Below are 26,471 nucleotides of genomic sequence, written 5' to 3'. Positions count from 1 at the left end.
ATCTGTTGACTGGATGGACCATTACCCCTCAAAAATTAGACTTGGTAGAAAATAATACATATATATATATATATATACAGTTTTTACTAGATTACAAAACATTGACAAAATACCTTGGTGAAACTGCACTGAATACTTCTGGGGAGAGCAAATTATATCCTACACACGTGTTTTTGTACTATAAAGAACTCAGTGCAGAGAGAATAAACATTAAAATGCAATTAGAACATTTTTGAAGAAATTTAAAAGGGGCCTGCCAAAATATTTGTGTCTGAAATCCAGCATTCTGCTGCTGAAATGAGCAACAATGCTTAGGTGAACTAAAATGTAGTCATTAGCATCTGGGGAATCATTAGCATACTGACTAACACTGACTTACTCCATTTGCTATGCAAGAAGTGCATAAGCTAAAATGACCTAAAATGCTAAAGTTAGTTTAAGCCCTGATCGGACCCAAATCGGGGGTTCTGATGCTGAAATTAGCAACAATGCTAAGGTTAGCTTCAGAAGTGTCAGTGGCATATGGATTTTCAGTAATATAACCCGTAAGCTACTGTGGGTTATCATACTCCACTCTGTATGCTAAATGTGGCTAATATGTCAAACGAGACAAATAACATTTGAATACGTGTAAATATTTAACATGCATTCCTTTACGTTTGCTGTCTTGTGCCATATTTGCTCTCCAACAATGCGGGTAAGGCACATGGACTGTGTTCTGACCTTATGAGGGTGGTAATGGATGTGGAAAACATCCAGTCTAGCAGCATGGTGCGCTCCCTGCTGCTTCTGTACCGTCGCATTCCATTTGGTCTCCCTTCTTCCCCAACATCTGATCTGTCACAGAGGTTCTTGCTGTTCCTCTTACCTTAAAGAGACATACGCTACAGTCGGGATGCGGTGCGGCGTGACTCATCCACAACCGAAGGCTTACAGATGAACATTCATCCCTTTTCACTTTCTATTTGCACGTTCAATCAATGGGACGCGGTGCTCACTATGCTATAAAATATAAATATCTATTGAGATTGATTTTCAAGATACATTACTGTTTTATTTTGCCTTTTCTAATGAGACTTTATTCAATCTAACCATCTCATTTCATAAGCTCTGACTCGCAAATTCTATATTGAACAAAAATTTCTCAATAAGATGCAATTTGAAATTTGTTAAACTTATTGTATTTTGAAAGCAAAGAAATGTATACATATTTTTCTTTTAGTAAGTTAATTTGTAGATTATCTGATAAAAACACTGCGTGGTGTTTTTGTCCGAACACATCAGATATGCAGCTTTGGATGGGAAGGACTGTTTATGCTGAAAATATTTGCTGCTGATGCTAAGATGAAAACACCAGTCGGTATGTTGAAGGTCATGCTCGGTTTCTTGTTGATTTGGCATTGATGTGCAGAAAAAAAAAAAGCACAAAGTATTGATTTTGGAGAAAGAGGCGGTGAAGGCAGAGTTTCGCTCTCAGACAGGGAGACTCTGCCCTTAGGAAGTCCTTGTAGCAGCTGTCATTCTTCCTCAGCTGGAGTATTGCTCAGAGGTCAGAGGAGTTGGTAAAATAGAAAATAAAAACCAGGAAATGTGTTTTCATTGACTTTCTACGTTTTAATTGGTATGAGATTTCCTCATACTTCATCAAAGTGTCACTTAGCCTTTGATACTGAGCCAAGGTAATATTTTTAACTCCTAGTAAGATCCAAAAGGTCAGGAGAGTGATTCTGGTGGGCTGATTAGTTTAAAATTTCATATCCAAGCGGCTGTCTGAGAAAATCTAAACTAATAAAACTATTAAAAGTTTATAACCAGTTAAAAAGCAATAAAGTCTTCAGGTTATGTGTTACCATGGAAGCACAATGTGGTTAACAGTAAAGGTTGCATCGTTAGGCGTCTCAGGTTGAATTTGGTTATTGGATTACATGTAATATTTTTGTTTGCTAGTTAAAACATAAAGTCAATTTAGCCAAAGTTTAATTGCATAATCATAATCATAGTTTTACTGTGATATTGTAACAGTATTTAATAACATGCATTTATTTATTTGGGTCTTTGGTACATTTTGGTCAAAAGGTTTTAACACTAAAACTTGTTTAAAAAGTATTGACAAATTTTCTATCAAAATCTGCCATATTCCTCATAAATTATGAAGAGACAGAACTGATCTGAACTAAAGTTGAATGGATATGAGGAGTTTATCATTATTGCTAATACATGTTAAGGAGAAAATGGTTGAAGTTAAAACAAGTTCCTGGTAAGAGAATTGCCAAAAAAACAAAATAATGCTAACCATTTTTGCATGCACTTTACAGGATTTTGATTTTAGCTTCTTTTGTCCAAGTTCTTGCTTTGGCTTTCTACTAAGGGTGCACCGATTCCGATTTTGGCCAATACCAATAAAAAAGAAAACAAAAAAAACCCCCTCTGTTGCCAAAGTCTTCAATAACACAGAAAAAAGTCATTGGATTTGTTACTTTTTTTTGAAGAAATAAAAAATTCTAGAATCAGTCAATCGCCAATCACCTGAAATGAAGAAAATCTGTGCCGATTGATCGGTGCACCACCCATACCTTCTGCCTGTTCGACTGCAAACCACATCCAACCCTTTAATCTTCCACTGCCGTGTTCAACAGTTTGAAGTATTTCTTCTGATCTACAACATTTTTTTTACCTTCAAATGAATGTTGTTTCAGAAATCTGTTCACCATTTAGATGCAACGTTACAAACCTAAGTGATGCCACAGTGTTCTTTTAATCAAGCCATTGTTTGTTTTCAAGACACTACAAATCAATGACTGAACATTAAACCTCCTGGTTATTACATCTCAGGGTTAAATTGTCTAATTCAGACGACTTATTGGCGCATTGGCCTTCAGCCAAGACGGCATCTTTCCCCACATCATCTGGTGACTTCTCTGAAAACAAATGTATTCTCCAGTGATTTGTGTCTTGAATCGTTTTCTGCACATCACTCCTCCTCTGGGCTCTGTTCCATATCACAAACGTTGACATTTGAAAACGAGCTTCTGCAGGACTTGCTCTGTGCTCACAGCAGAGGAAGCTGGAGTCCCGGGGTTAAAGGAAAGAAACCATGAAATATTTACAGGTCCAGGCGTCCCCCTCGCCGGCTGCTGCACTCTCAGCGGGAGAGCCGTTGTTTGGTTTTGGGAATTGGCTAGAAACTCATTAATTGGAATGAGAATTCGCCGAAGTGAAAGTCGAGTTTCCCTCAGGACACGGTTCTGCTGACGCTGTTTGACATTTCTAGAAACGCAACATTAGTCCGAGTCTTCCGATGAATTTTGACGAGTCGCAGCAAAGTGAACATCAACATTTTCTTTGTTCTTTCCTTTCCTTTCAGGTTTCGAGAGAGTAAAGGAGGATCTTCTTCCTCTGCCTTTGAAAGAGGATTCGAATTCCATATCAAAGAGCAAGGTAAGAGGACAAAAATCACTCTGTGAGCCATGATGGCTCATAACACTAAACTGTGCTCTTTACTGTTTTCGTTGTAATGAGAATCATTAAATATGAGGAAGGATTACTTAGTTGTTTTTCTTTTTTACTTTCCCGGTCTTGCATCAGCAGCGTTAAGCCCTGCTGAGATGACTCATGCATCACACACCGACACCGTTGAGCAGCTCTAGTTCGTCTGCTTTTATGTGCAGAATGAAATATTTACCAATGTTCAGATAAAACATGGCTGTCTGTCAATAATAATAATAATAATAATAATAATAATGACTCCTTTTACAGCCTGATCCAGTTCACTAAGAACTGTTTATTGTTAATACAGGCATGCCACTATGCTTCATTCACTGCACAAACACAAAAGTCTTACCAAGTATTTTTGGACTGGTTTCTAGAGCAAATACAGTTGAAGTAACACAAAATGAACTTACAAGTAATTTTTCAAAAAGGCGTAGGAGCTTGTTTCAAGTGAATATTGATGAAAAAGTATTAGATTATTTCGCTTATTGCATGGGGAAAATGTGTTGTGGAATTATTGATTTAAAACAAGCTCATGTCATTTGCTGCAAAGTTACTTGTAAGTTAGTTCTGTCTTATTTCAAATGCACAGAGATATTTGAACTTTTAAAGTATGTACTTTAAAAGATTTTGTGTTTTTGCAGTGTTGTGATTTCAAAATCCAGTTAAGATTTTGGTGAAGTTCACCCAAACACATCTGGCATGCTTTTGTTGCATGTCTGTGAACATAAATCTTTAAGCTTTGCCTCAGACTCTTTTAAAGACGTAGGTCTGGACTTTGACTGGACCACTTTAAGCCTTTTTCACTGTAGCTCTGGCTGTATGTTTAGGCTCATTCAACAGGAAGGTAAACGTCTCACCCCAATCTCACGTCTGAAAGTGATTTAAACCTCATTTCATTTGAAGTTGTCAGAGTAAAGGGGGATGAATAGAAATAAACGCCTCGTTTTACAAATATTTTATTCACGTGTATTTTGGTTTAAGGATATGTTGAAGAAGAGTATAAAGGAGTGGCAATTAAAAAAAAAACATTAAACTTCTTTTAACTCCTTTTCAAACAGGTGTGGTTGCTAAAATTATTCTTATGTTGTTGTTTTTGTTAGTTTGTGTTCATGTATTCCTCTTTTTTTTACAAATGATTTTGTTCAAAAATAAAGATAGCATTTAGACTTTTACTATAGGAAAATGTAAAAACATGCATCATTTTCAGAACGGTTTACAGAAACCCACCAATGTTTTATGGAATTGCAGAAACTGTACAGAAGCAGATGGGATGTCTTCTGAGATAAACATGTTATGTTTTCTTTTTCTTTTTTTTCCAAGTCTGAAACCAAGCTGTACAATGGCTCAGATAAGGATGTGCCAGCGTCTGGCGGAAAGCTCACCAAGAAGGAGTCCCTCAAGGTGAGAACGCTCTAAAGCAGCTTAAGTCCCACATATCTGGATACTAATTCTCAGAGGCTGCCTGTAAAAGTCGGCTTTCATTCAGGGTGTGTCTTGTATAATCAGGGAACGTTTGTTCTTATTTCACATCCGACACTTGTTCTCACAAGTTCAGATTGTGCCACGGTGTCATAATGTGTGAAACAAACAACAAATACATCAAATTGAATGCGTTCTTTTTCTCTGCAGGTGCAGAAGAAGAACTACAGAGAAGAAAAGAAGAGGGCGACCAAGGAGCTGCTTAGCACCATCACAGACCCTTCTGTTATCGTCATGGCCGACTGGCTGAAGGTGGGGCCGCCTCACCTTTTTCCCCCCCTCCGTCTTTCCATCGAAGCAGAACAGGCTTCAGGTTGACACGTTTCCGTCTGCAGATCCGAGGCACGCTGAAGAGCTGGACCAAGCTGTGGTGCGTGCTGAAGCCGGGGGTCCTCCTCATATATAAGACTAACAAAAACGGCCAGTGGGTGGGAACGGTGCTGCTGAACGCCTGCGAGCTCATCGAGAGGCCGTCCAAGAAGGACGGCTTCTGCTTCAAGCTCTTTCACCCGCTGGAGCAATCCATCTGGGCGGTGAAGGTCAGAACACCCAGGAAATGCACATAACTTCTGATAGATTCAAACTATTTTTTATACTAAAAAAATATTTTATTTCCAAGAGTTAAAGGGGCAGTATTGTGTAAAATCACCTTTTTTGAAGCTTTATGTCTTGTTTTAATGCTATTCCCTCTTCAAAAACGTACATGGATTGTTGCCATGATTCATTCATGTGTATTTGAGAAACCTCTTAATCTCAAGGGCAACCAGTCAGCTGTGCAAAACGCCGGGGTGGATGTAGCAAACAACGAAGCTTCTGCCTCATTCCCTCACTCAGCTCCTTCAGACTAGCCAGCAGCAATTAGCAAACACCTGGTGGAACTGCACTGCTGCTGCTCTCATTTACGAGCCACTGCTAAGTGAAATACTGGTAAAAAATGTTGTTAAAGGGTTAATAGAGGAGCCGTTTTATGATAACTTCCTAAAGGAGTTTCAGAAAGAGCAGGAAATTTTAAAGAGACAGAGGCCCAATTCAACACGTTCAATTAGGAAGTAAAGTTTATTTTAAGTCATGTTTGATATACACAGCATTTTGTATAACAACTGAAGTTAACATAATTACTTGATTGTGTTATTAAAATGGCTATATGTACCTGGAAAACACATAATACTGCCCCTTTAATGATGCTGCTTTAACAATCAGGTTCTTATGGAACAGGCCCACAGCATGACACTTCCTCCGTCTTGCCTACTAACACTTCTGAAGTGCTTTTTCTATATAGTCAAAATTTTATCCACCGGAAGCGTTTGTTTCTGACAATTCTAAGAGGTGGGAGAAAGTTTTCAAGTGGAAAAACCATAAATAAAACGTCCTCCTGTTTGTCCACCTCCAGAGGGGAAAAAAAAAAAAAAAGAAGAAAGAAACCTGGTTACGATTTGAAACCCAGATGTGGATATTAAGTCATAATTATGAGAGCATCCTGCTGTAATTTAGGACAGACAAAAGAAAATGATTTGTCCAGGAAGCCATTTTCATATTTGGCAGCCCACGCGCTCCCTTTGTTCCTTAGTCCCCGGCTCTCAATGGGGCCACTCCAGCTATAATTACTTATTCATCACTGACCATGAAAGCTCTCCAGCATTTTTTGTTTTTTTTGTTTTGTTTTTTTCTCGTTCTGAAGAGAGCTGCCCTGCTCCGCTGTTCATTAGCCGCACTACCAAATTTAGCTTCTCACTTATCCTGCATCTGCCCACTCTGAGCCCTCTCATGTTTGCATAATTGACACATCCACTGTGGTTCGTATTTAGGATCGAATTAATTAAACGGAAAGTAGTGAAAACATATTAACTGAAATGAGAATCTGTCAAAGAGTCGGCGCCTGGATCTCAGAAGTGACGTGGTCCGTCATGACAGCCTGGAGCTCTGTAATTGTTTTCAACACGCTGTCCTTTTCTGTCCTCAGGGTCCTAAAGGAGAGGCGGTGGGCTCCATCACGCAGCCGTTACCCAGCAGCCACCTCATCTTCCGCGCCGCATCAGAGTCTGATGGTGAGAGACGGACTGTCATTCACACATCAATCTCTGACTCCACCGCTAAAGTAAAACTGACCGACTCGACCCAATGCTGTCTTCAGCAGCATTAAGAAATGAATCAAGTAATCGCATGATGAATTAAAATTAGCTGAATAATTTCCATTCTGGGGATTTCATATTTTTTGATACACAATTTTGTTTTCAGCAATTTTGCTGTAGATATTTGTCTTCCAGTGGCAGTGTGCAGTGTTATGTGCAAAATGAAAGTTTATTGGAACTTGCTAATGTTTGCCATTATTTTTATATTAGTTGAAAAAGCTCTCAAAACTACAGGATTGTTGTTTATCGCAATAATTTCAGGGACAATTTATCGTCCTGCAAAATTTATCATGAGCCAAGCTTAGAGTAAATACGTCTGTGCTCTAAGTAAATCCATACAGTCATTTGCAAAAGTCTTCACACCGCTTTAACTTTTGCTCATTTTGTTTTGTCAGAACCTCAAACTTCAGTGCATTTAAATGGGACTTTTATGTGAGTGAGTGTGGGAAAATAGATGCTTTAAAAACATCACAAAATGCAAGAAAATGTCTTTTTTCAGACTAACTAACCTCATTAAGGATTTACCCAAAATACCTACATTTAATGATGTTTTAGTGCAAACTCTCTAGGGGTTTAGAGAAAACAGGAGGAATCGTAGCATTTATTGCGCTGTCCATGGTGCTGACACATGGAGAGCTGTTCCGTCTTGCTCCAGAGTCTCTCTCCATGGTGCTGGAATGAGTCAAACTGGAACAGTATTTCAACCACTAAGGTTCATTGCCCATCATGCAATTGTTTTCATCTGATTGTGAAGAACAACTAATTCCTCTGGTCACACACCTCTATTTTGCATTTGTTAAACCTTTACATTCCACGTATTCCACAATCCCGTATTGAGGAAAACTGTCCCAGGAAGGGACATAAAAGACATCTATTCGAGTTACGATAATCCAAAGTTAAGTTTCTTTTTTTAGTGTAGCACCTTGTGCGGTTTTGTTCCTGACGTGTGGGTGTGTAATTGGGCCGGTTTCACTCAGGTCGATGCTGGATGGACGCCTTGGAGCTGGCCCTGAAGTGCTCCAGCCTGCTGAAGAGGACCATGATCCGGGAGGGGAAGGAGGACATGAGCACCGTGTCCACCGGTGGAGAGCACTCCATTAACTTCTACAGCCTCCTCAGAGCCCACAACATGCAAGGCTTCCAGTGAGCAGCACCAGTTAGCGCACACGACCTACACTGCTAGTCAGAGAGACGCATATAGAGTTGGCTTCACAACAAATAATCAGTTTTAGTCTGCACTTATGTGCTGGCAAAATAGTTTGAAAAACGTTTATCCTTGACAGGTAGTTAGGAAAGAATCCAGGGGATCCACTTATTGATTATTGACTTGGCGAATCTGTTTCCCTTCGCACCCGAACCGTCTCATCTCAGGTTCAACGACGGCGACCACCTAAAAGACCCGGACCTGTACTCGGACAAGTCAGACCGGGAGGGCGAACAGGACCACGAGGAGTCGGACCCCGAGGGCCTGGAGAAGAGCGAGGAGAGCGACAGCGACACGTCAGAGCGCCAGGACGACTCGTACATCGAAATGGACCCCAATGAGCACCTGCGGGAAACCCCGTACATGGAGCAGTCGCACGAAGAGCTGGGGGAGGTACGGCTTTACATTAAACTTTCATTATATCCTTAAAGGATTTCAACCATTTTCATCTCAGTCTTGAACTGCAGAATCATACAAAGACTTCTTTTTAATGTTTCTATGCAGCATGTCAGTTTGTGATCATAATATCTGCAATTCGCTCTGTCTGAGAGACTCCAGTGAGTTGATGGCAAGTGTGAAAGTGCCAACTCTCATTTCCATTCTGAGAGTCTATCAGCGTACAAATGAAACACTTGGAGTAAGCTCAATGAAACCTTCACATTGACGAGAGACTCAGCAGCCTCAGTGGGATTTAGTGTTGGCACAGTACAGGTTGTGCATGTTTTAGCTAACGTCGTCGACTTGCTCCATTTCAGGCCGGCGAGGCTGCACAGACGGAGACCGTATCCGAGGAGAACAAGTCTCTGATCTGGACTCTGCTGAAGCAGGTGCGTCCAGGCATGGATCTGTCCAAGGTCGTCCTGCCCACCTTCGTCCTGGAGCCGAGGTCCTTCCTGGACAAGCTGTCCGACTACTACTACCACGCAGACTTCCTGTCCGAGTAAGAGCTTCCTGTGTTTTCCGTTCAATAAATGCACTGTCAATGGAGAAGACGCGGTTGTTATGACAACATGGCTCAGGTAAGAAGTCGATGTTTCTCGTTCCAGAGCTGCAATTGAAGAGAATGCCTACAACCGGATGAAGAAGGTGGTGAAATGGTACATCTCTGGATTTTACAAAAAGCCACAGGTCAGTTTGACTCACTTCACGATGAGTTATGTGTATTTTTTTATTTTTTTGTATTTATTTTGCTCTGATGAATCATGTTTTTGCTTTAATCCACAGGGGTTGAAGAAGCCATACAACCCCATCATTGGAGAGACGTACCGGTGCATGTGGCTCCATCAGAAGACCAACAGCAAGACTTTTTACATCGCAGAACAGGTACCAGCACCACCAGCAGCTTACATACAGTACTGATGAGAGGTTTACATTGGGATGAGTATCACATTCATTGGCTGGTTGAAATGATTCATTGTTAACTTCCATAAATTAGACTTGTCCAAGTTTCAGTCATCTGCAACCATTATTTTGGCAAGGTGACTATATCTGAAAAACTTTCTATCTATGGGTAGGTCTGAAGTTGTTCAATAGATTACAAGCAGTGAAAGATGAAGAGAAATGTTGAATTTTCATGACTCTTTTGTAAAATGCACCATTTTGGGACCTAAAGGAAGGAAGTGTACAGCCAAATCAAAGTTGCCTTGTGGGTAAAAACCTTCTCTTCTCAGGTCTCTCACCATCCGCCAGTGTCGGCCTTCTACGTCAGCAACAGGAAAGACGGGTTCTGCCTCAGCGGCAGCATCCTCGCCAAGTCCAAGTTCTACGGTACAAACGACCTCAGCCGTCTTAATTCTCGCCTCGTTAACATTCTCAGAGCACTGATGAGTTTCCACTCCCATTCCAGGAAACTCCCTGTCAGCCATTTTAGACGGAGAGGCTCGGCTCACCTTCCTCAACCGAGGGGAGGACTACGTTATGAACATGCCCTACGCTCACTGTAAAGGTCAGAGCGCACGCCACAAACCTTTGTTTAACTTCACATCTAGTTGATCTGTATTGACTGGAACATGTTTTTATATCAAAGGCATTCTGTACGGAACCATGACCTTGGAGCTGGGAGGTCAGATCACCATTGCGTGTGAGAAAACGGGCTACAGCTCTCAGCTCGAGTTCAAACTGAAGGTACGTTTGCAAGACTTGTGGCGGTCATCGTAGAGTGGGAGATGGTCAGTGTAAAAGGAGCAGAAATGTTTCTTATGCGATGTCTCCGATTGTCTCGCTCCTCCGTCAACATTTCCACCCGTCCCACCTCTTTACCCAACCCTATAACCCAACTCCAACCCCACCATTACCAACTGCTTTACCCTGTCATGAACCAGCGGCAGGTATGTGCAGGACAGGATAGCTGACTTTAGTGCAAGCGGTTTATTCCTATCAATCGTTTATTCCAAAACAGTGAGTCTGATCGGAGAGCTTCAATAGAAGAAAAAAACATTTTAAAATCTAATTAACTAAAAATGCGGTTAACAGGGCAGATCAGCAGGATTTCTTGTCAGATTATGAATCTCTTCTCAAGGAGCATCGGTAAATATTTAAAGAAATTCGATTTAAAAGATAAAAAATCATTATAAAATGTTTCTTCAAAGTAACAACAGTCCATTTCTTCGCTCTGGTTTTACTGTCCTGTGCTTGTCCTCCATTTTGTGTCCTGTCCTCCCTCGTCCTTGATTCCTCTTACGTCCCCTTCGCCTCTTGTCCCTCGTCTTGCTTGTCTTTTTTAGCCGTTTCTGGGCAGCAGCGATTGTGTCAACCAGATCTCTGGGAAGATCAAGCTGGGAAAGGAGGTCCTGGCTACTCTAGAGGGACACTGGGTATGACTCCACCTATTGTTCTAAATAACACCAAGTATGTTTTTTCTTGCTTGTAATATTCATTTTGTTTTAGTAGCTTGAATGTGTTTATTTAGATTTCTGTTGTTTTGTAAGGCTGTAGACAAAGATTTGAGAGGAAGTAGTGAACAAATCATAGCTTCACGAGCTAACTTTGTCAGTATTTCGCTAATGTCGAACAAAACACAATTTTGCAATTGCGTTTTCCGTTAAATAAGACACGCAATTAAAATCACACGTGATTGTTTGTTCACAGGATAAACAATCTTGTGAACAAACAGTACTGATGAGAGTACTGTATGTACTTATCATCAGTACTGTAGTAGTTTTTAAAAAACTTATACTTATTAAGGATAAGTTTTTAAAAAACATCCTTCTAACACTTCCTGTTGTCTTGTTTGTCGTTTCCGCCAGCAGTAACATCTGGTTGATAGTCAAATAACTCGTGTCATGCAAAAAAAGTGTTACCGAAAAACTTTTTTTTTTCTTTTTTTCTACATTGTTGTATTAAGCAAAATGATTTTCGTAATTCCAATTTGAACAATTATATGGTTAATGGAAACACAGCTAATGACTGTGTTTGACTTTCCTCTCACAGGACAGTGAGATCTTCATCAACGACAAAAAAACGGGGACGATGGATACGTTCTGGGACCCGACGCCGGAGCTGAGGCAGAACAGGCTGACGCGCTACACAGTCCCACCTGAAGAGCAGGGGGACTTCGAGTCAGAAAGGTGCACTTTGGTTTATTTAATGAACATAAATAAGAATTCTTAAGAATAAGAATTCATCCTCCACTGTCTTTGGATAATCCTAATCCCTTCTACACTAGAGTTCTGCTTTTTAACATTTCCAGACTATTTGAATGAAAGGACAAACGTGAGGAATATCCAAACAGGTTGTAATGTTTTTATGACCGTCCAGGCTGTGGCAGCACGTGACTCGAGCGATCAACAACAAGGACCAGACGGAGGCCACCAACGAGAAGTTCATCCTGGAGGAAGCTCAGAGGAAGGCGGCCCGGGAGCGCAAAACCAAATGCGAGGATTGGATCCCCGCCCTGTTCGAGCAGGACCCCATCACCGGAGAGTGGCATTACAGATATGCCGAGTGAGTGGCTCCTCTGTGGCCCTGCACACCAGCCAGATTAGACTTCAGATGGGTGCGCCCAGATTCACCACTGCAAGGCCAAAAAATGTTTCTAAACTTTGACTTTTAGCATCTAAGTGTTTTACAGTTATGAGGCATTTTGAATGTAGCTTTAAAAAGTAGTTACTAAAAAAAAGTCATCAAACCTTAATGGATTTCTTTTAAAATTATTACCATTTGCTTCTTTGTTTTTTCTTAGCAAAGTGCAAGGCTGCCACCTTCTGGTGGCTACTGTAACTGCAGAGTTATCATGATCAAAGGAAGATTGTGTTGGTTTTTTTTATTTTATTTTATCTGACCTTTAGTTTGCTTGTCCCTTTTGATTAATGCTTAATGTATGACTTCAACATTTATATTGAACTACATAAACAATATATACTATTACTTATAAAGAAGATTATTTAGAAGACAGTATTTTCACTCTCCCTGTGAGAATTAAGCTTTAATGTACTCTGAAGAATATGTCATGACAAAGGTGTAAACTAATAACACAGTTCTGCCATGTTGCAAAAAAACACTCCTGGGTGTCAAGCCGTTCGTCCAGCCAAACATACAAGTAGTTCTCTCTCTGTAAGGTCGGGTAGAAATAGGAACACCATAGAAGTATGGGAGTCATTTCTGGAAAACAGAAAGTTAGTTTCATTCATAATAAGAACCAACAGCACTTGAAAGCTTGTTAGAAGTACTCCAGTTTAGAAACTTAAAGAACAGATTCTGTCCCTCTTCTTTTGCCTTCTCATTTCTTCGGTTTGTGTGTTTCCTCAGCACCAGGCCGTGGGATCCGCTCAACGACCTGATTCAGTTTGAGAAAGACGGCTGCATCCAGACCAAGGTCCGACACCGCACCCCTATGGTACGTTCTGGCAGTCTTATTAGTCTGAGTAACCAGGGGCCGCGGAGGGACAATTGCAAGTGCCAGGTACGTTGTCCCGGTGACGAAGCATGCCACCGCCTCATCCGTCCTTCACGCATCAGCCGGCGCACCGCCTCCATTGTCGCTTCATCTCTTTGTGCCACCACCTGTCCGCTGCCGCCATCATAAGCCTGGACTCTTGTGTGCCTCTTTGTTTGTTTGTTTTTTTTAAATCCATTATTTAAAACTTTTTGTCTTACACCGGCTGCTCTGTCGCCCTCATTGTTTCATTGTTGTGTCTGCATGACTCATCAAACACTAACGCTTAGAGTAGTTTAAATTAATTTTAGAAGGCGGAAAAATGCTCAGTGTTTAGTAGTAATCAGATGCAACAACCAGTATGAGCCAGTGTTGCAGACACGCTAACTGTTGTTGTTTACATCCAAAAAGTTCACGCATGAGCACAAACGCTGGAGGGGAAAAAGACGATCCTTTTACTCACCATCCATAGCCGCACTGCTGTAGTAGAGTTCTGTTAACAAAATGAAACTGGAGATGTAAGTGTTATTAACTCAGCGCAGTGCGCCATGGCAAAGGAAAAATAACGCAGAAAAAAACCCGCTGAAGAATAAACCACTCATATTCTGCTTCGTTCTCGCTCTGCGTCGGCTTCACGCTACACGCAGACCCGTTGCCACAGCAACCAGCAGAGCTGAGGTTATATTTAAATGATCCAGGATTCAACACCAAAAAACATTCCCCACTCGAAGAGCGGAACATTCAGTCCGTTATGGTCTTACGTTTTCAGGCTCGATGTTTATTTTGCAATTATTAATCAGTGATCAACTGAACCCAGCGGTGATTGATCAGCTAATTTAAACACTTGCTCTACTGATGATCTGTCAGAGAGTTGGTGTGTGGTTTGCCTTTTTTTTCTTTTTTTTTTCTGAACTGAAACGCACAAAATTCTGCAGCACATACACATATTAACGTTGTCAAAGTCAAGCTGGCATAACTGATCTACTTCCTTTTCCCTCGCTGGTTTTGTTTTTATGAAAACTTTTTACTGGCCTGCATAATGCGAAAACCTTGGACCTCAACTGGCTGTCAGTTTTGACAAGTAATTTTTTGTTGTTTTTTTTTTGTAAAATTGTGTTTTTACTAATAAAAAAAAACTTAAATTAAGGAGTTTCTTATCAGATTTTAACTAAAATATTTAATTAAAGCTGTTTGCAAGTTTGCCCTCATTACTACAAACAGATTCTGTGTTCCAACTCTCCCCTGGTTGTTTACTTTTGAGTGCTAGCTGTGTGTTGCTATCATCGCACTAACACACCAGCATGTGTCACTTCGCCGCCGCTATCCGCCGACACCGGTGGAGTTTCCTGCACGAGAATCCCAATTTTTAACGCTGTTTATTCTCTTTCTTTTTGCCCTTTTATGTGTGTTTTTATCTGCTTTTTGCTGGCTGATAACGTTCCAACTGTTTATCACATGTGTTTGTTTGTTTGTGTGTCCATCTGCGAATGGCTGATCAGGTAACGGTGCCAAAGAGAACACACAAGAGCGACAACCCCAAGAGCCTGGAGAGCGGCTGCTCCTCACCAGAACCTGATCACCATGACTCATCGGGGAGCGAACGTGAGTGAGCCTCATCGAGCATGTCCATATGCAAACACAGCTATGTGAACGGAATGGAATTATACCGCTCAGCGGACTTCTTTTAGGATTTCCTTGGCCTTTTTTTAGCATTTTCTGAACTTGTAAAATGGATTCTAAACAGAAATACATGAAGTTTGCATAATGGGCAGCACTGAAAAAGCTTCACATCATAGAACAGAGTGAAATTTGTACCACAGTGGTCAAATTAATGGTTATCATCAGTGAAGTAAAGGGCACACAGGTACAAAAAAAAATTAAAGGTAAGACAAATAATAAGTTGTGGACTGAAGCAAAAGTTTATGAAGAATGTTGAAATTACTCCAAAACATTCAAATCTTTTAGACTCGCCCAAGAAGACCAGAGGCTGTTTGCCATCAAAGGCGTTTCAACAGAGCGTAGAATAAAAGCTGTTAATACTTTACTTTTTTTTCTGTATGTTTTGTTTCTCAATTTTAACAAGTTATCAAAAATGTCACTTTTTTATTGCACGCCGTGTTGAATTTTGAGAGAAAAGTGTATTTAATACATTTGAAAATAAGGACATAACATAACAAAATGGGTTAACAACATCATAAACAACTTTATTTAAAACATAGATAGGTCTATATGGAGAAAAAAAACCTATTAAAATTAAAATACAAATAAATAACACTTTGAATACTTTGCAGATGCTCCTTAACCCATTAAGCAGTGGCAGCATGATGCTGTGGGCACGTTTTCCATCACTAAATGTATGAAATATTAGTCGGTACCCTGATAATGACAAAACCGCCAATTTATTTTTATTTTTTTGTTGCAGGACACAAAAGCAAGCATAACTGTCGGCTGAGAAAAAAGGGTGCAGACCTCAGCGAACTTCAAAGTGCCATCAACTCCATAAAGCAGACGCAGGAGGACATTAACAGGTGAGGAAGAGCTCGACTCGTCCCGTGCTGCAAACGCGTCCCGATGCCGCGCCCGTTAAACGTCCCTGTCTGTTGTTGTAAAGGAACGTGGTGGCGCTGCGGATGCGTTCAGAGAGCCGGGCGGAGAACACGTCCTTCCTCCAGCAGCGGGACTACGTCATCATCGCCTGCCTCGTCGTCCTTCAGGTTCTCATCAACTACATTTTCAAGTAGCAGCCACAAGGCCTCAACCTGAACTCACTCTCTCTCACACACACACACCGGAGATTTTTAGACGAGCTGACCTCCAGCTCCCTCCTTCTCTCCGCTTAACAAACCCATATCTTTGTGTTGTGGAAAAGCAGAAGAACTCGGAAAGAGACCGTTTTTATCGTATTTATTCGCAAACATCATCATTCTAAATCTCCGCGGAGATGCATGGATTTCAAAGAGAGGGGAACAGCGGTGAAGGGATTTCACATGGAATAAAAGGCTGGACTGCCTCGGGTTTTTTTTTTTCTTTGTTTTTTTTTTTTTTTTTTTTTTTTTTTAATGCCTTGATGTTAAAGGCAAAGACGGCAGCCGTTTTTTATTAGCTGTTTCATTATTTTTGCTTTTTTTTTAAACGGAGTGATGCTACTCTGATGTTTCACATTTCACCTCAAACGACAGGGAAGCTTCTAACACAAAAACAAGGACCACAGGTCAGATTGTAACACACGCACATGAGATCCCTTTAATTTTAGTGCTTCTTTTCTGTTTTCCTATCTCATCTTGTGTTTAACTGAAGCCTGCTCAGAACAGAAAACTCAACGTGATGGGAAAAAAAAAGGGAAAGAAAAACAAAGTGGTCCAATGTGTGCAACTTTTATTTTTATATGATCAGATCCTCTTACATTCACCCTCGATTCCACATCTGGAAATAGAAGACAGTGAGAATAACACAAGGGACAAAAGGAAGAGAAGCTATAGACCTCCGCTTTTTGCATACAAAGTCGTTGTTTAGAGAGAAAAAAAGAAAATAGATCACATTTGACACATCCTATGTGTATAATGTAAGTAGCGAACTTTAACCCTTTGGAGACCATTTTTGTCTTACGGCACAAATGCACTGGAAATGTGGGACATTCACTTTGGTATCGACTCAGCATTGAGACATACTGATGCTCTAATCAAGAAAAAAAAAATAAAATAAAAAAATAAAATAAAAAAACACCCCAGTGACCACTGCCCTTTTACTGTCCTAATTTAAGCTAGACGACCTTCTGGTAGAGATTAGTAATAAAGAATCTTAGAACGGCACTCTGTCTCTTAAGCCTAGTTTCTTCAAATCAAACTTAGAGTGAGAACGAATGATTGTTTTTTTTTTTTATCCTCACTATTTTAACATCTCTTTAACAACTTAAGTATAAAAACCTCACATCTAAGTTTGAAAGGGTGCCGTTTATTATTATACTTATTAACAATGTTTCCACCAATCCGGTTCTAGTGTTGAACTACGTCTGGTGCTGTAGCCGGTTTTTAACTGGCTCTATAGATAATCCAACAAATACGAGCCAAAGCACGTCATTCGTCTCGTTATCGTCAACCAGGTGTCCTGATATAATTGGTTACTCATCCAATTCATTTAAACCTTCATGATTTTATCATTTGTTTCTAAATACAAATCTGAATGTTGCGGTACTAATGTTTATATGCAGGCCGATCAGTTTTAGCGTGGTAAGCTGATGTTAGCATGCTTCTTGTTGGTTTAAGTCGACACTATTTTAACTTTTTCCATATTTCAGTTTGGTTAATTGGTTAACTGTTAGAGATGACAGAAAATGAATGATAAATCTGTATTTACCACAGAGAGCAGTGTCTGCACGCAAAGTCGTGTAAATTGTTAAAGTCCTAATTTAAGTGGTACAGGATCTGTGCTAAAGATGAGGGTAATGACAATAATACAATATATATTATTTCCACCATGTAATTTTTATATAAAATATAAATGAAATATCCAACTGCTGGTGTCCTCTAGTAAATAACTTTGCCACAATATAACTTATTTATTTATTCTTGTGGTGCTTCAGTTAAAAGCAAATGCCAAGCAAGCACCAGCAGCAACATGTGAACTGGATTGGTGGGGAACTAGTGAAATAGAAGCATATGGCAAAAATAGGCTCCGAGTAGACAAATCAAAGCTCAACACTTTGTTCGAACTTCACTGCCTGACTGCAGCAGCTCCGCTGCAGATCCGATAAAGAGTATCAGTCACTTCCTCCAGCGCATTTGAGCCTCAAAGTTTCAATATGTAACCTAGAATAGACTCTGTTCTGAGGCTCCTCGTCGGAGCGCGTAGACTTGTAGACCTTTTTCTAACCGTCGCCATGTTAAGAGCATTCCAAATGTACAAAAACGTGCAGCCAAACTCTTTGTGTGTTAGAGTAGAAGTCGGTTGGAGTCACTGTGTAAATAATCCGGGTGGGCGACGGCGCCTCCGGAGCGGCACCCGGACACTCTCACTGTGTGCACAAACCGTTTTCCTCCTCCTGTTTGGGTTTTACTAGTTGGCGAACATCCTGGTAAGTTTAGCAGCACTGTTTTACTGTGTTTTTATTCATGTCTTCGCCTGTTATGATGTTAGCCTTGTCGACGTTTACATATATCCGATTGCCTCCGCCGTCAGCAGACTGTTAAGCGATGGAAGCTTCGGGACAACAGAGACCGGTAGCGTTCGTAGGAGCCAGCTGTACCCCTGGAAGTTACCCGGCTGGCCCGAGTGTATGTGTGTTTGTTTTTTCCCGTGCGTCCTCATTGCCTGAGAAGGTAGAATGTGTGGAAATAAGTACATACCAGTGCCTTTTAGAGTCAGACATGGGGTGAAGTTGTAGCTTAAAGGAGGTGGCGTGGGCAGGGTGCAACAGAAGGTATAGTCTGAATTTGGACTTGGACTGTGGTTGGGTTTACTGTAGAGTTGTAGTGTGGACGGTGCCATATGAAGTCTGACTCCACAGGTAGACACCCGCCGCCCGTAGATTCCCGAAGGCCGATCCCCTGCCACAGGAGGAAGAGTGCAGGCAGTTTTCCTTCCCGTCTCCCTCGCTCCCTTGTCTTCAACACACAAAACGTGGAGGGAAGCGGCCATCTTTACTGTACGTCGTCGTTGCCGTGTCTGTGAAATATCGTTTTATTTATTCCTCTTTTGTATGTGGGTTTATGTTGAACATTTGTTTTTCAGCTCATAGTTTTAGGTGACTGTTCTTTTGTCATATTTAATGTTTGTTTGTTTTATTTTGCAAAATGCACACGCTCGTTTTTATTCCACTTCACGTTAATAACAGACACGCGGGACTATCCGAACTGGGGCGACTCACTTCCCCACACACGCATCACACACCTTTTTCCTATTCAAGTAATTGAATATATTTACTGTATCTCCATGGAAACTGTAACTTCTCTGAAGTTTATGGTCACATGTAACACAATAAAAACAAATTACATACTTCATTCTGTTGTGTGTGTGTTTAGTTTAGTAGATTCAGATTAAAAATGCAGAATTACCAAATCTATGCAAGATATTCCCAGATTTATTTTTTATGTGAATAAAGTTGAGGCAAAGATGTTATTCCATGGCCTAATCCTTTGATATCTTTAAAAAAAATAATTTAGATGTGGTCCTATCACTGGTCAAGTGAAAACTTGAATTTTTTTGTTAAATTTGCTGATGAAACAAACAAAAATCAAATAAGAAATTCTTAAAATGTCCATTTTCCTTTAAAGCTTGCCAGCCACTAATATCAAGGTATAACAAGGTTTTAAATCGTTTCATCTTCACAACTGCTATTAGGTTTTGTTAATAAATCTAAACCACCACCAGAGGGCACCAGAGATCCTTTCTTCAGTGACTTGATCTTTTCAGTAATGTTCAAGCTGCTGATATTCACACACTCATCTATCACTATACATTGATATTCCACATTTATTTAAAGTCTCACAAATAAATTATTGTGTTTACACATTTCATGTACCTCTGGAACATTTTGTATTATTTGGGATTAAAAATAATCTGAAACCATTTCAAATGTACTCAAGAAATCTCCAGAAATATCTAGAATTATTGGATTAGATCAGGTGTATTCAGCTCAAAGTGGGGTTGGACCTCACTAGTTTACCTCAACTTATTGTTTCCATCAGCCGGCTGTCCCTGTTGTCAGTTCTCCACCCAAGGACATTGACAAAGGTTGTTAAATTAGAGCTGTCCTTTCTGTACCTCTCAGATAACAGTTAAACATTTGATATCAGTTCATACTCTGTCTGGAGGAGGGAGGAGGAGTAATGGACTGTAATACTACCAATAAAGGGTAGAACTAGATGTAGAAAATGATTAGAAATGAGGTTCAGCCAAAAGCTATTCAGTTTATTCTCTGCTCTCTTGTCCCTATTACAGATTTCTTCTGTTTTTGCTTTTCATTTATCACTTAAATGTCTCAGATCAATACATTTTTACATCAAATATAACCTGAGTAAATCCAAAATATTTTCTTAAAGTGATACGTGACTGCATTTGGGCGATCAGTTTAATGTGTGGCTGATGCTGGAAATGATCAGAGGGGCTGAGTTTTTGCCACCGTCACTCGGACAGGGACTGAAGTAAGGATAGAGTTTCTCACTGAAGTTGCAGCTAGTAAAGGAGAAGATGAGATGTGCTGACTCAGCATCATAAAAGGAAACTAGACCCTCGTCGTAATCCACAAAAACCCCCACCTTCTGGGGCTCAGACACCAAAACCAGAGGCACAGAGGGCCCGGTAAGAGCTCTGTAATGGCCGTTTCTTAACCATACAGCCCAGTAGCCGTTTTCAGGGCAAATAGCGTTCTCACCCTTCCTGTCAATAGACTCTCGGACCACTCCTAATTCCCATTTAGTTTTCCCTTTTACTTCAACTTCGTAGTAAAATCTTCCTGAGGTGAAACTTTGCTTTCCCAAGACTCCAAAGGCTGACAATCTCTCTGGCTTGTCTGGGAGAACCTGTGTAACATCACTGCATCGTACAGTTTTCCCATCGTCGGACATCACCAGATAGGGGTTTGCAGTATTTGGATCCAGAGTCACGTCCACTCCATACAGCCGGACTCTCGCAAGTTCAATGCGAGCGCAGAGCTTCTTCATCTCTGTTCTGATCGTCTCCAGTTGAACTGCAGCCATCCTCACCGTCGCATCGCAGGAGGACTGGACTCTGACCTTGGTCCAGTCCTTGGCAGTAACTGTCATTCTTGGGGTGTTTTGGAGCAGATGGAAGTGGTCTTCGATTTGCAACAGCTGCGTCAGCTTTGATCTATTCTTCATCAGCATGGAGATTTCCTCTTCCAGCTCTTTTATGAAACCTTCTGCCTGTTCTTCTGTTGCTTTCTGTTTCTGTACAATCACGTCGATGAATTGATCCAGACTTTTTCTTGCAGAATCGATGAGATCTGAACAGTCCTCCACAACAGCTGCTGTCACTTCCTCTGCATCCTGCTTGCTGAGCTTCACCAACTGCTTAAACTGCTCCATCTTTAGTAATCTCTCCTGAATCATCTGCTCAACACAAACTCTGGTCTTCTCCAGCTCTTTCTTCTTTTCTTTACACTCTTCCGTCAGAGCGACAACCCGATGCTTCTTGTGGTCGGACGCAGCACAGCTTGGACACACGCACCTCCGATCGGTCTTGCAGAACAGCTCCAGAGGCTTCTCATGCTTCCCACACATCATGGTCTCCAGTTTTATGACTGGATTGATCAATTTATGTTTTTTCAGCACTGCGATTCTCGTATGAGGCTCCAGGTGAGTATGGCAATAGGCAGTAGCACACACCAGGCAGGACTTAAAGGCTTTCTGCTTGGGTTTGGTGCACACATCACACAGAACCCCTCCTGAGCCGGGAGATACTTGTCCTGACAAGCTCCTGGCATTCCTGAAGTGAGAAGCCATCTCGGATATGAAGGTGTTGATCCGCAGAGCTGGTCTGAGATCAAACTGCTCCTTACACAGCGGACACTGCTGGTGGCGGCTGATGTTCCAGTGCTTTGTGATGCACGTCTTACAGAAGTTGTGTCCGCATGGTATGGTGACTGGATCTGTGAACACATCCAGACAGATGGAGCACAGAAACTGTTCTTCGGATAGAAAACTGGAAGCAGTCGCCATGTTCACTCACTGGAATCAAAAGGGAGTGGGAGGGCTGTAAAAATCAACAGTAACTCTTCACAAGATTGTAACATTACTTTAAAATCCATCAAAACGAACTCGTAAAGAAATTTAGCTGTATAGGAGGCTATAAAAATCTTCTAGAAGGAGGTTTGAGTAGCTTTACTCACCTGTGTTTAAGAACACTACTTCAAGTGAGTGAGTCACTTGTTTCTCTTTTAACAGTCCAGTTGCTCCTTTAAAACTCCACCTCTTGTTTCATCTCCTCCCTTAAATGGGATTTTGGTGTCTTGTTGCAGAGTTTATGTAAAACAGAACAATGAATCCCCCATGTCACTGCTGGAGTAAAGAGGACACCAACATTTTTGCTAAGCTTGTGCTCCTCTCCATCTACAGTCATGACTTAACAGTTTTGGTGTTGATGCAAATGTTCATCATATGTTTTTATGAATGTGGTGAAGACAGTAAAGCATTTTGTATACTTCAAGTGCTTTTTATTAGCAAATATGTCAGTGTTTCCAGTGTTGAACTTTTCTTCTTCATAGCGCCTGTTGTTCTCTCTGGAAGTAGATGCTGGATGTTAGTTCTGACTGGTGATGACCCATTCTAGTGTTTTAGAAAGTTGGTTTCTACTTATCCACCTTCTTTTTAAGAATCACAGATTCTCAGTGGGGTAAAGGAGTTTCCTGACCATTTGAATGTTGCTAATGGCCTTATGACACAGTGCTCCATAGGGACAAATCCACAGATCAGTTTTATGAACGAAGTTGTAATTTCCCTTCATGTGAGGCTAATTTAAGCAAAGCAGTGATTAATTAACCAGTGAATGGACCTTCCAGACACAAGTGTCTTTGTTCTACAGTCACTTGAGATACACGCTTCCCTGATCTACGTATTCTTTTGATTTGTCTTTATCAAAAAGAGTACAGAGATTATAGTCATTATAGGGTGGTGAAGCCAATTTAGGTTGATCATGATTCATTTGTAAAAGCAAAAAAAGGGCAACATCAAAGTGGTTGAGTACTTTTTAAAGATGCTATATTTTGGCATAAAGTAAATGTTTATAGATTACAACTTAAGTTAAATGTAAGGGAAGTATCAATGATCACCTTTTTGAATATATGTTGAAAGGCAATTTCCAGATCATAATCTGTCCAACAAGATTACAAGAAATTGTCTATTGGAAAGTTAATCTGATGCTTTTCTAATGTCTTGTAGCAGACAGCTGTGCAGCAATCCTAATGTCAGCTTGTTTAGTTTCTGTTCTGATTTATGTTTTTTGTGTTCCATTGCTACTTGGAAATAGAGGGGTGGTTTTAGTGTATATTTCTCTTCCAGGTTCAGTTTTGCATTCCACATTGAGTTATATTTAATACGTCACAGTTTGTCCCAACCAACTATTTTGTACAGTGCTTTCTGTATAGTACGGATTTTTAAGCAACCCTTCATAAGTTCAATATATATCACCTCAGGAAGTTTTTAAGCTTAACCTTCTTAGTGTAGTAATACCTCCAGCATTTGTTTCAACCTCTTCCTCCAAAGCATTTTATTAGCAATCCCCTTTCTTCCCAAATATTACATTTGGTTCATCCCTCTGCTGAATAAGTTGGATATTGCTGTTGCTAGGATACATCACCCTCAGGATTTTTCAGCTCTTCTTCAAAGCTTAGAAAGAATGAGAGAGCACAGACACTGGCTAAAGGGAAAAGCAAAGCAAAATGAATGAAACAGGAAAAAAATTGAAAGACGGGTTGGTCTTCAATACAAAAAGGGGGCTGGGGAAGTAAAAATAACAAACATAAGCAAGCATAGGGGTAAGATTCAAAATGATAGGGTGGTGACAGTGATTTATAGAGGAAATGATAGTAAAGGGGAAGGTGGTAACTATATAGAATAATAAAGGAAACATTCTGGGTTTAAAATATTATATAATCCGTCTTCCTTTCTTTATTGTCATTATCTCCCTTTGGCATTGTCCTGTCAGTGTCCTGTCAAACTGAGGTTGCTGGGTGTGATTTAATGACTCTGTGAGCCATTTTAATAAAGTAGGTCAGTTAAAAATGCATACACACACACACACACACACACACACACACACAAATGTAACACGTGTGCGTTACATTTGAAGTCCATTGTCCTGAGAATCTGCCAAACATCACCAATTGCTTCTTGCACAAGAGTCTGACATTAGCCATAGGAACCATACCTTTTAGGGATAACAGATCAATTGAATTTCTGTTAGCTGGGTAATTAGCTGCTTTAAAGATGTCTATCTGTATCTTTTTTAAAAACAATGACGTAAATGTCTAATTTATTTTAATCTTGGGGTGGTGGACAATTTAATGTTTTTTTTTCTTTTTTAAAAATAAAAAAGAATGTTGCAACGAGCGATTCACTTGCTAGCTGGCTCTTTAACTAGCTGCAGCAAGTTAAAGAGCAGATTTTAATTGTTGTAAACTAAAAGTAGCAATTTTGTCATTGAACATCTCTGAGAGAAAAAATATTAATAAATTAAAATATTTTAAGACGGGTATATGTGTTTATGTAAACTGAGTCGAAATACAGTGTAATACTTGTATTTCGACTCAGTGTAATACTTGTGTACTTTGGTCAACAAAGTACACAAGTATTACTTAGCAATTGCCTTGCTCCATTTCAAACAAATTAAATCGTCAATAGTTTATTAGAAATGTAGAGTAAAGGGTTTGAAGCCGTCGGACAGAACGACATGTTATCCCAAATCTCTCTGGCCACCTTTGCAGCTGTATTCGTGGCGAGGCTTAAACGGGTTAACAGACATATAATGAGGTAATCCGCAGTGTTTGCAGTGTTGGTGAGGTTGCGCTGGATGCTGGCTCAGCGTTTATCCCCTTGTGGTATCGACAGAGCATAAAGGAACTGCTGCAGCAAGCCGCTCTTATTCATAGCCGGATTAGTGCAACGTGCAGTGTCTTTTTATTAGGATCTTTCCTCTTCTATTTTCTTTCTCTTCTTTTTTTTTTAAACCTGATTGACCCAAACAACAGCGTTTAAGCTGACCTTCAGGGCAGTGCTGCCCATTGAACCTCCTTTTTTAATTTTTAGTTAAAAGATCTCACCTCAGAGTCTTGCCGCTCATTCACTTGAATGTATGAGAATGAATCATGCCTACAAAGATGACTTTGTCCATAGTCCAAACTTGAGAAATCTATTTTTAGAATGACCAATTGCTGTGGGGAACCCCTAGAAGTGCAGCTGCCTCCTCTCGTCTCTCCCTGAATGCAAACATTTAGCTGCAGTCCAGCAGCTTAATAATTAATAAACTCCCCGCTCCTGTCTCAGGTGTCCCTCATTTAGCTGTGCATTGCCATAAAATCAAAAGCTGATCCAACGTTGGCGTGGCCGACGGGATCGTCAACAAAGACCGGGTCCGCTCAGATTTCACCACCAAAGCTCTTTATCAGAGCTAGATGTGCACTGGCGCTCCTAAGGATCGCTTTCTGCTGGAGCTGCTATTGGTTAGTCATTGGATTCAACCAATGATCCAATGAAGTTGGAGAAGCCCTTTGTCCTTCTCCAACTTCCTCAGAGTTGGGAGCAAGCTGGAGAAGAGCTCCTGTACTTGAGCTAAGACAAATCTGCCAGTTCCTTTTGTACATCATGTATTTTGATCCTAGTCAAAGTTTGAAAGTAATTCCCCCTGCCTCAACTCAGTTATTTTATAATGACACTGCGAATTTAGGCCTGATTTACAAAATGCTATGTTTTATAGGCTTAAATTGTGTCAACAGCTGTCTAATAACAAATGTTCCAATGTAAGTTAAGTTTCTTCCAAGACAGAGGGGATGTTAATTTCTTAGAACATGTCAGACGTTCAGTGGATAAGATTTGGTTTGAGATTGGTCTGCAAGTGTTTGGCACAGTTATAACATTATCTTACTCGGATTCTTTTCATTTTTCCACAAAGTTTGGCAATTTTCCTTCCCGAGCAGCTTAAGCTGAAAATCGCACATCAATTGTTTTCAGTGTTTATTACTGTAATTGGAGTCCCACAGGGCATTACACTGGGACCAGTTGTCTTTTAGTGTTTTTTTTTTTTAATAAATAATTTTCCTGCTGTGTGTAAGCAATGTGGCATCTTATGGCAGAGCTAGCATGCTGGCTCACTGCGTATTACGTGAAGGTAGGTTGGTTCTTCTTACCAAATCACAATGTATTCAAACCAGGACATTGCATCATTGTAGAAATACTTCACTGTCTTTAAAAAAATGAAATATTCAAATATTATCTTTGGAATGTCTGTCCAAGGCCTAGTGTAATTCGGGAAATTTTTAATATTAGATATTCACTGAGTAGATTTCCTCTCATATTAGTTACTGTATGATAGGTTGCTCTAAAACAACAGCTAGAACTTTAAAGTCTTTGAACTACTGTTAATTAAGCAGTAAGAACAAACTCATGCTTCCCTGTGCAGACTCTCTGTCTGCACCAATGAAAATTCTCTGACCTCAGGATAAAGATGGCTTAGAGTGGCTCGACATTGCATTGCTGTTATGTAAACAAGTGGGGGGAAAAAATGTACTTCATTTATCCTACACAAAGAAAACACAACCCAGGACATGTTTTGGCTTTCATTCTAT

General features: G+C 40.4%; 2 protein-coding genes across 13 annotated transcripts in view; one reads left to right on the top strand and one right to left on the bottom strand.

Moving 5' to 3' along the window:
- The window catches only part of osbpl8 (oxysterol binding protein-like 8), an 88,297-nt gene extending 71,604 nt beyond the window's left edge, over nt 1-16,693 (top strand). For 7 of the 11 annotated variants that reach the window (XM_015041364.1, XM_015041365.1, XM_015041371.1 and 4 more), the window contains 21 exons: nt 3,365-3,438; nt 4,813-4,893; nt 5,122-5,223; nt 5,307-5,510; nt 6,932-7,016; nt 8,078-8,243; nt 8,472-8,697; nt 9,060-9,244; nt 9,351-9,432; nt 9,529-9,627; nt 9,975-10,071; nt 10,151-10,249; nt 10,331-10,428; nt 10,626-10,631; nt 11,028-11,117; nt 11,734-11,870; nt 12,061-12,246; nt 13,051-13,204; nt 14,677-14,779; nt 15,600-15,705; nt 15,789-16,693. In XM_015041364.1, coding sequence (XP_014896850.1) covers nt 3,365-3,438; nt 4,813-4,893; nt 5,122-5,223; nt 5,307-5,510; nt 6,932-7,016; nt 8,078-8,243; nt 8,472-8,697; nt 9,060-9,244; nt 9,351-9,432; nt 9,529-9,627; nt 9,975-10,071; nt 10,151-10,249; nt 10,331-10,428; nt 10,626-10,631; nt 11,028-11,117; nt 11,734-11,870; nt 12,061-12,246; nt 13,051-13,204; nt 14,677-14,779; nt 15,600-15,705; nt 15,789-15,918 — 2,510 coding nt within the window. In that variant the 3' untranslated portion in view covers nt 15,919-16,693. The remainder of the gene's footprint in view (nt 1-3,364; nt 3,439-4,812; nt 4,894-5,121; nt 5,224-5,306; nt 5,511-6,931; nt 7,017-8,077; nt 8,244-8,471; nt 8,698-9,059; nt 9,245-9,350; nt 9,433-9,528; nt 9,628-9,974; nt 10,072-10,150; nt 10,250-10,330; nt 10,429-10,625; nt 10,632-11,027; nt 11,118-11,733; nt 11,871-12,060; nt 12,247-13,050; nt 13,205-14,676; nt 14,780-15,599; nt 15,706-15,788) is intronic. The other 4 variants (XM_015041368.1, XM_015041375.1, XM_015041367.1 and 1 more) reach the window with 3 other exon arrangements.
- Nucleotides 16,694-19,346: 2,653 nt separating this feature from the next.
- On the bottom strand, nt 19,347-22,102 carry LOC106952925 (E3 ubiquitin-protein ligase TRIM21-like). Of its 2 annotated transcripts, none has more exons than XM_015041377.1 (2): nt 22,023-22,102; nt 19,347-21,886 (listed from the first exon to the last, which is right to left on the bottom strand). In XM_015041377.1, the coding sequence occupies exon 2, from the start codon at nt 21,850-21,852 to the stop codon at nt 20,239-20,241; it is 1,614 nt and encodes a 537-aa protein (XP_014896863.1). In that variant the 5' UTR covers nt 21,853-21,886; nt 22,023-22,102; the 3' UTR covers nt 19,347-20,238. The 2 variants fall into 2 exon arrangements, with proteins under 2 accessions (XP_014896863.1, XP_014896864.1); XM_015041378.1 differs by having other exon boundaries at nt 19,347-21,861; nt 22,023-22,066.
- Nucleotides 22,103-26,471: the final 4,369 nt, after the last annotated feature.

This window comes from Poecilia latipinna, unplaced genomic scaffold (assembly GCF_001443285.1).
Source record: "Poecilia latipinna isolate Pla-1442-1.1 unplaced genomic scaffold, P_latipinna-1.0 Scaffold548, whole genome shotgun sequence".
Lineage (NCBI taxonomy): Eukaryota > Metazoa > Chordata > Actinopteri > Cyprinodontiformes > Poeciliidae > Poecilia > Poecilia latipinna.
This window is presented reverse-complemented; position numbering and strand designations above follow the sequence as displayed.

What these genes read in the sequence shown, in the direction of transcription:
- LOC106952925 (XM_015041377.1), bottom strand. Translation starts at nt 21,852, where the DNA reads ATGGCGACTGCTTCCAGTTTTCTATCCGAAGAACAGTTTCTGTGCTCC.